Here is a 15,054-nt window from a genome sequence, read left to right as displayed (position 1 = left end):
TGGCAGTGAGTCAGGCTTTTAGTGGTAACAGTAATCCATTAGAGCACACTTCCTCTATGAGAGAGACCGGTTCTGACCAACATCCTCACTAATGTAACACTTCCAACACAAATATTCCTTCATCTATACTCTGCCATAACCTACAACTACTTTACACTGTTTTACTATACTCTACTCAACTCTATATACTGTGTACCTTTACTCTATCATATTATACTGCTTTACTCTCTACTCTATTGAACTGTTCTACTTTATTCTATTCTACAACACATCTTCTTAACTCTATTTTTTTCTGCACTGTTGTAGTCAATATTTCTACAGTACAGCTCAACTGTACTGTGGGCTTTTCTACTCTTATGTTTTACTCTACCATATCACTGTTTTAATTCTGTTTTAGTCTGTACTACTCTGCAATACTTAAGACCCGTACTGTGCTATACTCTACTTTGTTCTATTCTACTCAACTTTATCATATACTATTCTACTCTATTATACACTGCTTTGATCTATTCTGTAGCACTTTACTCTATTGAACTACTCTATGTTTGTGTAAAAACTATTCTAATCTATTCTGTTCTACTCTACTCAACTGTAGGATACACTTTTCTACTCTTCTATTCTTTTGTACCATTCTATTTTACTTAATTCTGTTTTACTCAGCTCAACTCTATTGTGTTGTAATATACTCAACTTTATTCTACTTTTCTCTTCTCTAATGTCTCTGCTGTATCATCCTCTGCTTGTCTGCACTCTGCTCTGTTCTACTCTAATGTACTCAACGCTGCTCTATTTGACTCTATTTTTCTCTACTTTCAGTTCTACCATCCTCTACTCTATTCTGTTCTGCTCTGCTCTGTTTTATTACACGTTCCTGTACTCCACTTTGCTCACTTCTACACTATTTTCCTTTATGATAACCATGCTTTCTTGTGTTTGTGTTTTCCCAGCATTCTTTGGGAAGTATCTGAATGAGTATAACGGTACTTACATTCCTCCGGGCTGGAGGGAGTGGGTCGCCATGGTGAAGAATTCCCGCTTCTACAACTACACTCTGTGCAGGAACGGCGTCCGAGAGAAACACGGATCTGAATACTCAAAGGTCTGTCTTTTCCTATAGCTCTCTGACAACAGAAAAGTTTGCTTATGAGGGGGTTATATGTGTGTGCATGTTAAGCTTTTGATTAACTGAGACTGAAGTATTAAATGAGTAGATTGATGATCAGATCTCTGTACCTCCTGTAGGACTACCTGACAGATCTCATTACCAATGACAGCATCAGTTACTTCCGCATGTCAAAGAAGACCTACCCTCACCGACCCATCATGATGGTGATCAGTCACGCTGCCCCTCATGGCCCGGAGGACTCGGCCCCTCAGTACACTACTGCCTTCCCCAACGCTTCACAGCACATGTGAGACCAAACCTCCATTGCATGACATTTAATTAAGAGTGTATTGGTATTGGCTTTTTCTCTTTTTCGCCTTAATGGAAACGTCGCTGAAGCTGCATGTACTCCACCAATCTTTGTAAAAACTCATGTCACTCAAATGCCACTCAGTAGAGTTGTTATAATGGAAACAGTCCTCTTCAGCTCAAACTAACGTACCCACAGACACACACACACTTGTTTTTATCTGCCAGTTTTTCCTGCTTTTTTGCTGATTGGCCACTAGCTGGGACCAGTGTCTCTTTCTCTCCCTTCATTCATCTCATTCTCAATCCTTCTGACTCTGTCTATACTTTTCCCAGGGTCTGTTATCCTCCTGTCTGAGAGACACTGCAATTCTTTACACGCATGCCAAATACATACGTGATGATGAAAAGCATACTTGTACACACTCACCTAGTCTCGGATAAATCCTGTCAACATGTGATGTAGTTGTTTTTAGGTAGCTGGATTTGTTAAATCTCTAGGACCCCACTCCCCCTCTCTGTAATCTCAAAATCTAATTTTATAGTGCATGCCTAATTTTGTACCCGGCAACCTCATAAATTCAGGCTTTGGATACAGGAAATCCCCGATTCATAAAAATCTTCTTAAAGAATAAGTTAAATATTAAACATAAATGAAATGTATATCATTTACGTTTGTTCAAATAAATTTGTAAACTTGTAAAAAAAAGAATTCAGAAAGATTTACCCTTTTCGGTAACACTTTATAATAACTGCACACTATTAATCATTAGTTAAGCATTAGGAAACAGTTAATTCATCATTTATAAAGCATTAATAGAAATTTATAAGCAGTTTATAAATACAGATATAAATGCTTTATACCTGTTTTAAAAGCATATCTATAATGTATTTAATAATTGTTTTTCATACTTTATTAATGATCAATTTAGCATTTCTAAATTAAGTATAGCATTATTTATAAATCAGTTATTAAGGAGTTGTCAGTGGTTCATAAGATCACTTAGAAATTGTAAGTAAATTATTGATAAAATATTTAAATGTGCATTCATACATCTTATTATTTAGATATACAGTAATAGTTCCTTAGTGTTAATAAATGGTTTATTAACATGTTTTTCAAGTGTAATTCAAGGTTAATTCAGGTAGATCTACATGTAGTTGTTAGTTATTTTTTGAGCTCATCTAAAGTGAGGACTATTTATGCCTTATAAAGCTTTTACAAATGAGATTTAAAGGTTGTTAATATTTCTATGTTCTGTATCACTGTGTTGTGTTTGTTTCCGTTTTTCGTTTAGAAGATAACTGAGCCTTTAAAAATCCTTTATGCTTTACAAAGCATAACTAGTCTTCACTTTAGATGAGCTTACATAAATAGATAACTGACCACTACTAAATGCTTTATAACTACCTGAATTTATTACATTTCTTGTGATCTTATGAATCACTGGCAACTCCTAAATAACTGGTTTGTAAATAATGCAATACTTCATTGAGAAATGATAAATTGATCATGAATAAAGTATGAATAAATACAGAATAAAGCATTTATATCTGTATTTATAGACTGCTTATTAATGTCTAGTAATGCTTTATAAATTATGAATTATCTGTTTACTAATGCTTAATTAATGATTAATAGTGTGCAGTTATTATAAAGTGTTACCAACTGCTCACATACTTGCAATGCACTATAAATTACAGACTGATATATTTTATACATATAGAACAACAAGTAAAAAAAATAAGCTTGAAGATTTACTTGTATGTACTTGTATAGAACGGATTTCATGCCCCAGATACATCCAAAAGCACACACACATAGACATATTATCTAGTTAACACACCACAAATGAGCAAACAAAAGCCTCTAATGTCTCTAATTCTCTCTCTGTCTGTGTCTCTCTCTCTCTCAGATTCGATTTTCTTTCAGGACACTGGTGTCTAAGCATAAAATCATAAAAAATTTAGTCAGGAATGAAATCAGACGTTAAAGGGACAGAATGTTCACAAACATGCGCATTCGCTTTCTCAGGCTGTCCAATGAGGGAGAAATCCAAAAATAGATGAATAGATATACATTTTTTGATTGGTAAATGGGAAGCTATTAAAACTATTAAAAGCTATTGTTTGTGTGTGTGTGTGTGTGTGTGTGTGGGTGGGTGCATGTGTGTGTGCTTCGTAAGCTTTCTGTTGTAGTTTAACAGGCGTTTGATTGTCCATTAGAGTAGATATAAACCAGGAGGTGCAAACCTACCCACTTTATGACTCACATAAACATCTTCCTTTCAAAGAAAGTGCTCAAGTCAGAGTGTCTGGAACTTTAACTTTTAGTTTTTATTATTTATCTGATATCATCACACTTTTTTTACCAATAAGAAACAAACAGCCTTGCTGCTGTTTTGCCTGTCCCGTCTCTTTTGCAACACAAACTCTTCATAAAACTTGTTTTATGATTCCCATACACCTCTATAACATCGCCACCCTTCTCACTGCGTTTATATTGCAATGAAATATGTCACTTTTTTCACCCTTATAGCCATAGAAATTAATATGCATTTATCATTCTCCTGCTGTCTTGGGAGAATGCTCTACAATTCCTCTATCCTCTCTTAACGTCCCATGAAAAACTCCCGAGACCAACCTCAATCTCTCGTTCAGTCTGCTGCAAACCACCCGCCTCCATTCATAATGGCCTCCTGCTAGTCCTGTACTTCTCTGCTCCTTGCCCTCGTACAGTGCTGTATGTGATTAACCCCTCGTTGCCCCCAGACTGCCACAAGGCCACTGCAGAGATATTGTCCAAATCCTCACAGAGAGTCTGAGAGCTTGTATTATTCGTCGGGAAAATCCCCTTGTTCTCATCGCCACGTGATCCCTCTGCACCTGTTTCATCTCCATCATTCCTCTGATGGAGAGAATAATGAAAATATGATCAGAAAACAACAAGAGAGGGAGAAAGAGCGTTTTGAGAAGATTAAAAGGATTATATGTACACCAATAAAGAAGATGAAACCAGAGAGAAAGAGAGAGTAAATTTAAGAATAAAGTTTGATGTTAGTGTGTTGTTAAGCTAATGCCTTTATAGTCTTTACTTAAAAATACAGATCAATTAAACATTGCACAGAATAGTGTTTTGTGATAAAACTATATTTTTAAACCTTTCTGTATTGTAGGGCTGTGCCAAAAATCAAATGTGATTTTCATGCACATCTCATCAGCAAAGACGCTCCTGTAATTAGAAGTATATCTCCCAGCACGTGCGTTCAGATCATGGTTGCCAGGTTTTCACAACAAATCCTGCTCAGTTGCTTCTCAAAACTAGTCCAAAACTAGCCCAATCGCATTTCCAGGAGGTTCCCCGATAAAAAATTGCTTTCCGGGGTTAAAATTTAAGTTTTATGGCATGGTTGCCTTGGTAAAGCTCGCATTTTAGGGGCTAAATATCACGTTATTTCTATTGGGGTCGCTTCCACACGCGGACATGAAAAACAGCCACAGACTTGGCAACATTGGTTGGCATTTACTACACCGAGCCGTAATTCACTGACAATCTACACAAAATCGATTTTAAAATCGGTGGCGATTATTTGTCGATTTTGAAAGCGATTTTGTGTTAGTTGTCGGTAGTCTACGGCTCTGTGTAGCAACTGCCGCTCCACCTGAACCAGTGTTGCCAAGTCTGCGGTTGTTTTTCATGTCTGCGGTTTGAAGCAACCCCAATACCAATAACGTGATATATAGCCCCTAAAATGCGAATTTTACCAAGACAACCATGCCAAAAAACAAAACGTATATGTTAACCCTGGGAAGCATTTTTTTTTATCTGGGAACCTCCTGGAATCGCGATTAGTTTTGGACTAGTTTTGAGAAGCAACAGGGCAGGATTTGTTGTGAAAAACTGGCAACCCTGATCTGAACACACGTGCTGGAGATAATACTTCCAATTAAAGGAGCGTTTTTACTGATGAGATGTGCATGAAAATCGCATTTGATTTTTTGCACAGCCCTACTGTATTGAATAAAATATTTATCAACTATACATTTTACTCATCTTGAATGAGTGTACTCAGGCAATCCGGAAAGGAACTAATACAAAGGATAAAGAAAGCAGATGCAATTTTGACTGTAATACGTGTGTTTTTGTAAAATGCAGAAACTACCTCTGGAAGCTTGAAACATTTTAGACCCTGTTTAACTACATGTTAATATAATGTGCAGAAAATGTTGATGAGTGAATCATTAAACAAATCAGAATTATTATTTTTTGTAAATTCTTTTAAATAATAGATGAAAAAACAATCCCCACCGCTGCTTAAATTCTGGTACAGCAGTAGGGAAATATTAATTAAAGTATGTCACATGTTATTATGTGTCTACAGTGGGTTGACCGCACACTCAGTTTTGAATCAGAGCTACTGTCTAGACAGAAAGAAATAGAAACAAGTGACAAAGGACCAGCAGTACATATTTCTTTCAAGTCCCAGTACAGACAGAAATAGATACACTAATGAGAGACAGAGAGAGCTACATCGTCCCTTGTTGTCACTAAGTTGTTATCATTTTGAATATACGGCACCCTCAAAACAAGGCCAGGCAGCGAGCAGAGCGGCGTGATGATGCTCGCATTGATTTGTCTGTAGACTTTAAATAATGGCTGTAAACAATAGAGCCAGGGGCTCACAACTATAAAGGTATGGAGTGTAAGTGCTGTTTGTTTCTAATAGGCCTCTCACACCTGTCACAGGAGTGAAGAGGAGGAGCTACAAACTCTTCTCTATCTTTCTATCCCTCAATAATGGTTGAACAGCCATCACATTCACAGAATGTCAGTCTGTCAGTCAGCGCCTGAGAAACCATAAGACTGTAAAATTGCAATGTGTCATTTTCAAGGAGAGAGAGCTCAGTCGATTGCTGTCATTTGTAATTCTGACCATACAAACACACACAGACGCACTTTCACACATTCACGTAGACACATCCCAGCTGTCAAAATCTGTATTCTTGCTTTCCTCCAACATCACCAGAACAGAGTCGACAAAGTGTCTCGAGATGCTCTGAAAACTCTCTCGATTTCCCTCGGCCGTGCTTCAGCGCGTCCACTAACTGCCACTCTTCTCTTCTCTATTCAGAACGCCCAGTTATAACTACGCCCCTAATCCAGACAAACACTGGATTATGCGTTACAACCGGCCCCATGAAGCCCATTCACATGGAGTTCACCAACATGCTGCAGCGCAAGAGACTGCAGACGCTGCTGTCCGTGGATGACAGTGTGGAGAAGGTACATCAGTTACACACACGTTACACAAACTACACGAAGTGTGCATAACTATAATACATTTTTATCTAAATATAAAAGTAGAATATTTAGAAACTGTTCTTAACCTTTCTTGAATCCTTTTGAATTTGTAAGAAAACATGGCAACCCTTTATTTTAAGGACCAATTCTCACTATTAACTAGCATGCATAATAAGAAACACATATTGGCTGTTTATTAGTACTTATAAAGCACATATTAATGCCTTATTTTGCATGACCATATTTTAGATCCCCTAATCCCACCCCAAAACTAAATTTAACAACTACTTCACTATTAATATGGAGCAAATTATTTATCTGTATGAATTATTTCCCCAGTTGTCAACATTTCCACATTTACTCCAGATATACCATGGTGATAAATAATTATAACTTTTGTATACCATTGTATTCGCATTGTACTTTACCGTACTTTAACAGTTACTTTAACAGTTACTTTAACAGTTACTTTAACACGCTTTTGTCTTTTCTGCAACCACAAAAGAAGCTGTTGTACCTTATCATTTATTCAATCATTGTAATGTCTCTTCTTTCTGAATGTAGATATACAACATGTTGGTTGACACTGGGGAGCTGGACAACACATACGTGATCTACACAGCTGACCACGGGTATCACATCGGTCAGTTCGGACTGGTCAAGGGGAAATCCATGCCCTACGAGTTTGACATCAGAGTTCCCTTTTACATCCGTGGCCCAAATGTGGAGGCAGGGGGCATGTGAGTGCTCTCACTTGTGTCTGTGTGTGTGTGTGTGTGTGTGTGTGTGTGTGTGTGTGTGTGTGTGTGTGTGTGTCCGATGACGGCATCCAGTAGACAAGACAAAGACAACCATCACAAAAAACATAGTGGTTTTAGATGATAGTACCACAATAAATCAATGTACATATATGTATCCATATATTTATTTATATAAATACAAGAAATGTATATAATGTAATAGAATTGTAATGCAATGCAGAATTGATTTATGTCTATAGTAATTTGTGTTTTGGTACAGAGGCCCGAGTTACTCTTTAATGAGGTCTGATGTTGATTTATGGGGTTTTAATGACTTTCCAATGTCCTGCTGTATAATGAGAGAGGGAATGAGATCATGTTGCAGGCCATATTTGAACCTGCATCCCCACGGGAGCACCAGACCAGAGCTCTGTTTAAATGTAGAAAACTCGCTCTCTCTTTCTCTCATCAGTATTTTATATCATTACTCACTAGTCTGCTGTGTGGTCTGGCTTCTCTCTTTCTCAGAAAAGCTGATTAACAGCAGTAAAGTCCACTCATGTGAAGACCGCAAGACTTTTTACCGTGCAAGAAAGCCACAGAAAAGAGGATAAAGTGTTTGGCAAGAGTCTCAGGGTGAGAAAGGCACAGCTGGGGCCAGTTCAACATCAGATGAGCCTTTAGGCAATAAAATCAGAGCGAGAGGAGCCTTTACTTTTTGAAGACTGAGCCGATGTGATTGGATTAATCTCCACTGAGGATTTGAAACAGCCAGTTGAAACTGACGTCAGTTTCTGAGTCATTTTTTTAATCAAAATGAACAGCCACATTAGGGGTTTGATGTGCTCTTCAGCGTCAGAAAGTGAATGTTTCATTACATTTATTCATTTAGCTGACGCTTTTATCCAAAGCGACTTACAATTGCTATATATATCAAAGGTCACACGCCTCTGGAGCAACTAGGGGTTAAGTGTCTTGCTCAGGGACACATTGGTGTCTCACAGTGGACTCGAACCCGGGTCTCTCACACCAATGGCATGTGTTTTATCCACTGCGCCAACACCACCCCCTATTTCAAATAATAGAATAAATACAATAGAGCCGCAAGATGATGATGAGCATCTCAAAGCACTTTACGAATAAAAGTATAAAAAGAGAAACTAATAATAATAATAATAATAATAATATATAAAAATAAATACAAATAAAAATGCATCAAAATTTAAGAAAAACATTATATAAAATAGTTTTTATCTATTATATCTATTTCTAATTGTTTTATTTTTTTCTACTCTATTATAATAAAATATATGTATTATTATTATTATTATTATTATTATTATTATTATTATTATTATTATTAGCTTGTTTTAATAATTGACAATTCAATAAATTGTTAAAAATGTTTGAAAAGAATCAGCATTGTCATTACAGCAGTAATAAAGTCCCCAAAAATATCTTTTGGGGACGGTTGAATATTGTTTTGGACAATGGGGAGCCTCGCTTGGAGTCAGACGCTTCACATTTATCTCAATGGCAGTTGCTCAGGGGGCACGTGTAGCCTTGAAAGTATGTGACCTGCATGCTGCCATCTTTGCTCATGGACAGTGTGCATCTGAATGCCTAATACTTCACTGGGTATACAACCATCTTGAGTGATGTTGCAGAAATTAGGAAAATGACCCACCTACTGTATCATTGTGCACCACATCCGTGGATGATGACTTTTCAAAGACACAAAGTATATAGTTGCATAAAGCATACTGTTTTACATACTAATCGTGAACAGTATGCACAGTAGGATATTCAGTGTAGTACAACTTTTTGAGCAAGTCCTAGATTTCTCTGTTTGTCTCACCGTCTCTGTTATCTGTCATTGTTTATGTACTGCTCGTCTGGTTTATGACCATTATATCAAATGGCGACCCCCTCTTCTGTTTCCATAGCAACGCCCACATCGTGTTGAACATAGACTTGGCCCCCACCATCCTGGACATCGCAGGGATGGACGTTCCCCCAGACATGGACGGCAAGTCCATCCTCAAGCTCCTGGACACGGACCGCATGATGAACCGGTGAGGGTGCCTCCTGAAGTGTGCCTTTTATTTATTTATTTTTTTGAGTATTTCAGAAGCTGAGAGCCAAGCGCTTCCTTGGTTTCATCAGCAAAACAAAATAATTCAACTCAATTGGTATAGTTTGAAGAAAATGGAGGTATTGAAAAACTAATGAACTGTCCACAAGCTTGGAGATATGAAGAAAGTTTGGTATATCAAGGGGTGATTTCACTAATGCTGGGTACACACCAAAAGAAAAATAGGGATGATTTTGGGCTGATTTCCCCATTTCCGTCGATCCAACTATGTCCCGATTATCTTGATGGTTCTACAGATTATTTTATCAAATTTTCCCTTGGTGTGAGGTGTGTTAAGAGTGTCTGAACCTGATCGGAAGAACGTTGGAGCCGTCCCGATCGTGAATCGTAAATATTCAACATGTTTGATATTTAATATTAATATTGCTCCTCAGTGTTATCTTTTTAGGAATCAACAGCACTAGCTACTTCTCTATATTACTTGATCAGCTGGTAATGCGGAGTTCCCTGAGGATAGCGACACTCTACATTTAGTTTAATCCTAAAGCTATCAGAGGTTTTAGGAACAACACCTCGCCTCGCTTCGTTGTCAGTGAGTGGCAGCAGATGGCGGTCTGCCAGGCATCCTACTGGCACAACCCCTCATCACCGCGACACCTGCTGAAATCTCATCTCTGCACTCTTCCTCTAGCCAGCGTACCTCTTTTATTTCAGATGAGAGGAAGAGATGCGTACCTCAGCAGGAGGGGGGGGGGGGGGCAGGAAATAAGAAATGCAGAGAGAAAGAGGGGCTTTCAGGAAAGATGAGTGACAGTGAGAACGAGGGCTTGCACTCAGATAGACACTCATTAGATATAATATAGATTTCATCAGTTTCCACGTGTTTTTGGTTTTAAGAGCACCTCTAACAGTTTCTAGGGTCTATTTTTGCCATATCACTCACCCCTAACTAAAAATACACTACATATAATGATTTTAATTCATGATGAGCTTGTTTTAATTTCAGATTTTTTTTTATTTTTTTTTTTATTTTTTTTTGGGAGGGGGGGGGGGTCTCCACCTTATTTTTAAGGCTTCCAGTGTCATTCACTTCCAGCTATTTTTAACTGTACAAAACGGGTCATTTTGGTGTTTGATATTGCAAACTAGTGTATCTTACCATGTTATTTTAATGTATTACCTCAATTATGAACACACTGGTTTGTAGTGCAAACAGCTTTACCACTTTGGTATTCTTCTGGTTATTTCCCTTCAGCGGTTAATGAGCCGTAAGTCTCGCACATTCACAGAAAACGTCTTACTTCTGCGTTGAAAAATAAGGTGGATGAAGTGATATCATAATCAAAAAGGCTCATTCAGAGATTGAAATTCTAGAAAAGAAAGTAGTAAGAAGTAAAAGAAAGTACTGCTTCACTGTTTTTATTGAAGCATGTTTCTGCCACTGAATAAAAAAATAAAACAAGGTAATTGCGATGTTTTACCTCCCATGCTGACTTTTTTTCTCAGAATTGCGAGAAAGGTCAGAATTGTGAGATATAAACTCAGAATTGAGAGTTATAAAGTCCAATTCTGAGGGGAAAAGTTTCTCAGAATTGAATTTATATCTCGCAGTTCTACGAAAAAAAGTCAGAATAGCGAGTTTATATCACACATTTCTGACTTTGGAACATGCACTTGCGAAAAAAAAAAAAAGTCAGAATGAGAAGTAAAAAGTCGCAATTACCGTGTGTAACAAAGTTCGTAGTATGGGAAGGAGGTGGCGGGAAGGAGGCAGCGGGAACCGGCGAACATTTAAATACAACTTTAATAACAAAATAAACACGCAACAGCGCTCCTCGCGGATGACTGCCGCGCACAAACAAAAACCAAAACACATAATAAAACCCAGGCCTGGTCCTCTCTCGTCTTGCACTGCCGTCATTCCTCCTTTTATCCTTCTGGAGCTCCTCCGTGGGACTCAAGACTGGTGACTCGTGCAGGTTTCGCTCATTATCGCTTTCACTCCCCCGGCCTCGCTCCGTTCCCACGGCTCTCGGGGAACTTCATTGGTGGAAATGTGCTTTTATTAATAAACTGACTTTGTGGTGGAACCAACATAACAGAACATTAAGAACATGAAACAGGAAATTATATCATAGTGAGGACCCTCATGACACAATTTTAAAGTATCATTCATGTCCATTACGCAAATAACAAGGAGCAAAGTACACATAACGTCAGCTCTGGGGTTTGTGCAATGATGATGCCTTGGCAAATACCACTAACAATAGGAGTCTGAATAGGAGAAAAGGCCAGCCGTAACACTCCGGAATCTGGCTGAAGCTCCTGTGGAGATCAGAGAGGTGTGTGAGAGCACCGATCGATAGCTCATATCTGTACAGAAGGTCAGGAGGTGCACACAGCACTTGTGTTTCCTCATCTCCTGTTCTTCATCAGCGATAGTAGAGGCGAGGAACAACACTTTCAATTGCAGGCTGGATTTCCGTTTAAGCTGTTTGTCATTTTTGTGCATTACTACTTTTTTCACTCTCTTTCAATCTCGGTCTCAATTTGTTGGATTTAGTCATCATTTGAGTTCACTGAGAAACGGCCAATTTCTGGCCAATTTGCTGTTCCAGGTGATCAGTAACAAAGCCGTAGATCATTATCCATCCGTCTCTCCTTATTGCAGGTTCCAGCTCAACAAGAAAGGAAAAGTGTGGCGGGACTCGTTCCTGGTGGAGAGAGGGTGAGTCAGCGCAAATTAAATGTGAAAACAGCCCGAGAGCTCTGGGTTTTCGGTGTGAAAGGTCAGCATATATTTATTCAGATAACATGAGGTTTTGCTTTACTTCTCTGGCTGACAGAAAACTGCTGCATAAAGTGTTGAATGATGAGAAAGATATGGCCCAAGAGGAGAACTACCTGCCCAAATACCAACGCGTTAAAGACCTGTGCCAGCGCGCAGAGTACCAGACGCCATGTGAACAGATCGGTCAGGTACAGCAACAAACACACAGAAGAATCCTTCCTCTTCATTTTTTTTTCTGATAATCTCTGACATAATAAATTAAATTAGACAGGATCACAACCCACTTTTCCACAGTATTACAAGTCCAGTGTTTCAGACTTAACATTCATTTGTTGATGCATGCATTCACCGACCAACAAAATCCTGAGAGCCGAAAGCAGCAGATTTTGGACATTCCACATCATAATGTTATTGTTTTCCTTTTGATTTTGACTTGCAAATGAGCAAAAACTCTTCTGCTGACCTCAATATGTCACATAGACTATTTAAAACACTAAAATCTCACGTTCAATCGTTTGTGCATAACATAATAAATATTCATGAGCTAGGTCTTCACCAGCTAAAGCCATCAGAACCAGGACGTCTGTGAACTACTTTTACCCACCACTCAGGAAAACACCTTAGCAGTGTGATATTTCTGAGCTGTCAGATCAGACACCTGAAATTTCATGCTCTCATTTTCACTCTAACAAGACTGGCCCACTGTAGTCCTCCAGGGACCTGCAGCCCGCTCCTGCATTATCTATTCTCTCCATCCCTTTCTCTTTTTTCCATCTCTTTATTTTTTTTTTTATGTCAGGCTTTATTCCTCCATCGGCTTTTTCTCCTTTGATCAGGGAACAGTCTGTCGTCACAAACCTTCACACCTATGCAAAGCAAGAAAAAGTCTAAATTTCAAAGCAATAAAAAGGGGAAACTGCACCTGGAGAAAGTGTTGTTTGTGTGAACCAGCTGTCTGCATTGTTTTAACACCTTATTTACTTAAAGGGATATTACACCAACTCTATTGCCTTTGTTCCCATCACCTTTAGTGATCATTATCAATAAGATATTATTTGAAAACTTTTTGTAATCTTGACAAAACACAGTCTCAGGGTTCCATAATAGATTACTTTTTTGTGATAGAAGTAATATTATGACAGAAATTAATGAATTTTGACAGGATTCAAAATTCATCAAAAAATAAATGATGTGGTGTTTGATGTTTTTGGTATAGTGCCTAAACAAAATCTCACTGGAAATTTTTTTTTTTTTTTTTTTTTTTTTTTTTGTGATGTCAACTTCAAAATTTGGAATGTGACTTAGATATATGGCTTTAGTTTTATAGCAATTCTAGATTCCAAAATACTTTTACAGTATAATGTACAGTATATTTTGGTGCAGTACATTTCTCAAATTTATCTGTATTGGTGCTTTTCACAATTCATTGTGTTTCAAAGTAACTTTAGAGGAAATTATGATGTTGATGTTATAATATTTTAATATCTTCATGTCTTACGGTGCATTTAACAGATTAGAGCCAGAAAGTAATATAGTTTACATTTAGAAATATATTCCATTTGTTGTTATTAACACCATAAAGTGCATTAACACAGTTGCCTCAGTTTCCCCAAACTGGGGGTTTGTGAAAGAACTTATGGGGGTTCACAAGTTTAATAAAAAGTCAATATTTAATTAAATTGTAAAAATCTCAATTAAATCATTTTTACCTACAACAACAAAAAAATAAAAAAAACACTTTATAAATTTATGAATAGTATACCTGTTTACCTGCATGTCATTTGACCATTGGAATAATATGTAATCATGTAATCAAAATACGAGTATTTTAAAACATAATTTCTGGAATCTGATTAAACATTCAGCATTACATATAATCCGTTAATCTGCACTGTATATATCCAACGGCAAACACAGAGCTGTGCATAATACAGCTGGTTAGTAATAATAATAATACAGGATGATATAAAATAGCACCTGCTACAGAATGCTGGATTGGCACTTATAGGTTCCTTCTTTCATTTACAAGCCCATGTATTTAACAGCGAGGCCACTAAAAGCGACAAATATGAAAGGCATGTTTATCTCCTCTCTCTGATCGTGTGCAGCTCCAAGTGCTGTGTAACTTATGTTCCCCATTAACGACTCTTTTTAACAAGGTGGATGTGTGTTATTCACACAGGAATGAGCTAAGATTAAGATAATTTGTGTAAGATAAATAAGATAAGTGAGTCATTTCAAGAGAGCTGGCTTTCTATAAAAAAAAAAGGTATGCTATGGTATCAAATGGCAATGCTATGGCACTTTGATATGCATCATGTATTTGAACGATGATGTATTCATGTACTATTATATTCTAGGTATTCTCGATTATATATATACACGTGCATCAGTGTGTCCCTCTTTGTCTGTCTCGGCAGAAGTGGCAGTGTGTTGAAGACGCCACAGGGAAGCTGAGGTTGACTAAATGCAAAGGCATGGCCCGTCTGTCTGCAGTGCAGAAGCCATCTGTATCCAGCATTAAATCACAGATTTATCTGCAGAGCATGAGCACTGATGTCAGCGTGAACTCTGAGCCTCAGGGCTGCAACTGCGAACCCAAAAGCTACAGACTGAGCACCTTCTCCAAGAATAAGCTGCTTGCCAAAAGAGTGAGTACGAGTAGACACTGAGCAATAAACTCACACAGCAACAAGTGCTCAAAATCATCAT

The 15,054-nt window shown here is 37.8% G+C and overlaps 1 protein-coding gene across 1 annotated transcript in view; it reads left to right on the top strand.

Moving 5' to 3' along the window:
* Window positions 1-14,993, top strand: part of LOC113078868 (extracellular sulfatase Sulf-2-like) — a gene marked incomplete at its 3' end in the record, with an annotated part of 66,654 nt that extends 51,661 nt beyond the window's left edge. The window contains 9 exon segments of the mRNA XM_026251175.1: window positions 948-1,099; window positions 1,243-1,412; window positions 6,547-6,601; window positions 6,603-6,698; window positions 7,281-7,456; window positions 9,403-9,531; window positions 12,223-12,279; window positions 12,398-12,530; window positions 14,763-14,993. Of these exon segments, the coding sequence (XP_026106960.1) occupies window positions 948-1,099; window positions 1,243-1,412; window positions 6,547-6,601; window positions 6,603-6,698; window positions 7,281-7,456; window positions 9,403-9,531; window positions 12,223-12,279; window positions 12,398-12,530; window positions 14,763-14,993 (1,199 nt within the window).
* Window positions 14,994-15,054: the final 61 nt, after the last annotated feature.

This window comes from Carassius auratus, unplaced genomic scaffold (genome assembly GCF_003368295.1).
Source record: "Carassius auratus strain Wakin unplaced genomic scaffold, ASM336829v1 scaf_tig00026934, whole genome shotgun sequence".
NCBI classification, from domain to species: Eukaryota; Metazoa; Chordata; class Actinopteri; order Cypriniformes; family Cyprinidae; genus Carassius; species Carassius auratus.
Note: the sequence above shows the minus strand (reverse complement) of the source record. Positions and strands in the feature narration are given on the sequence as shown.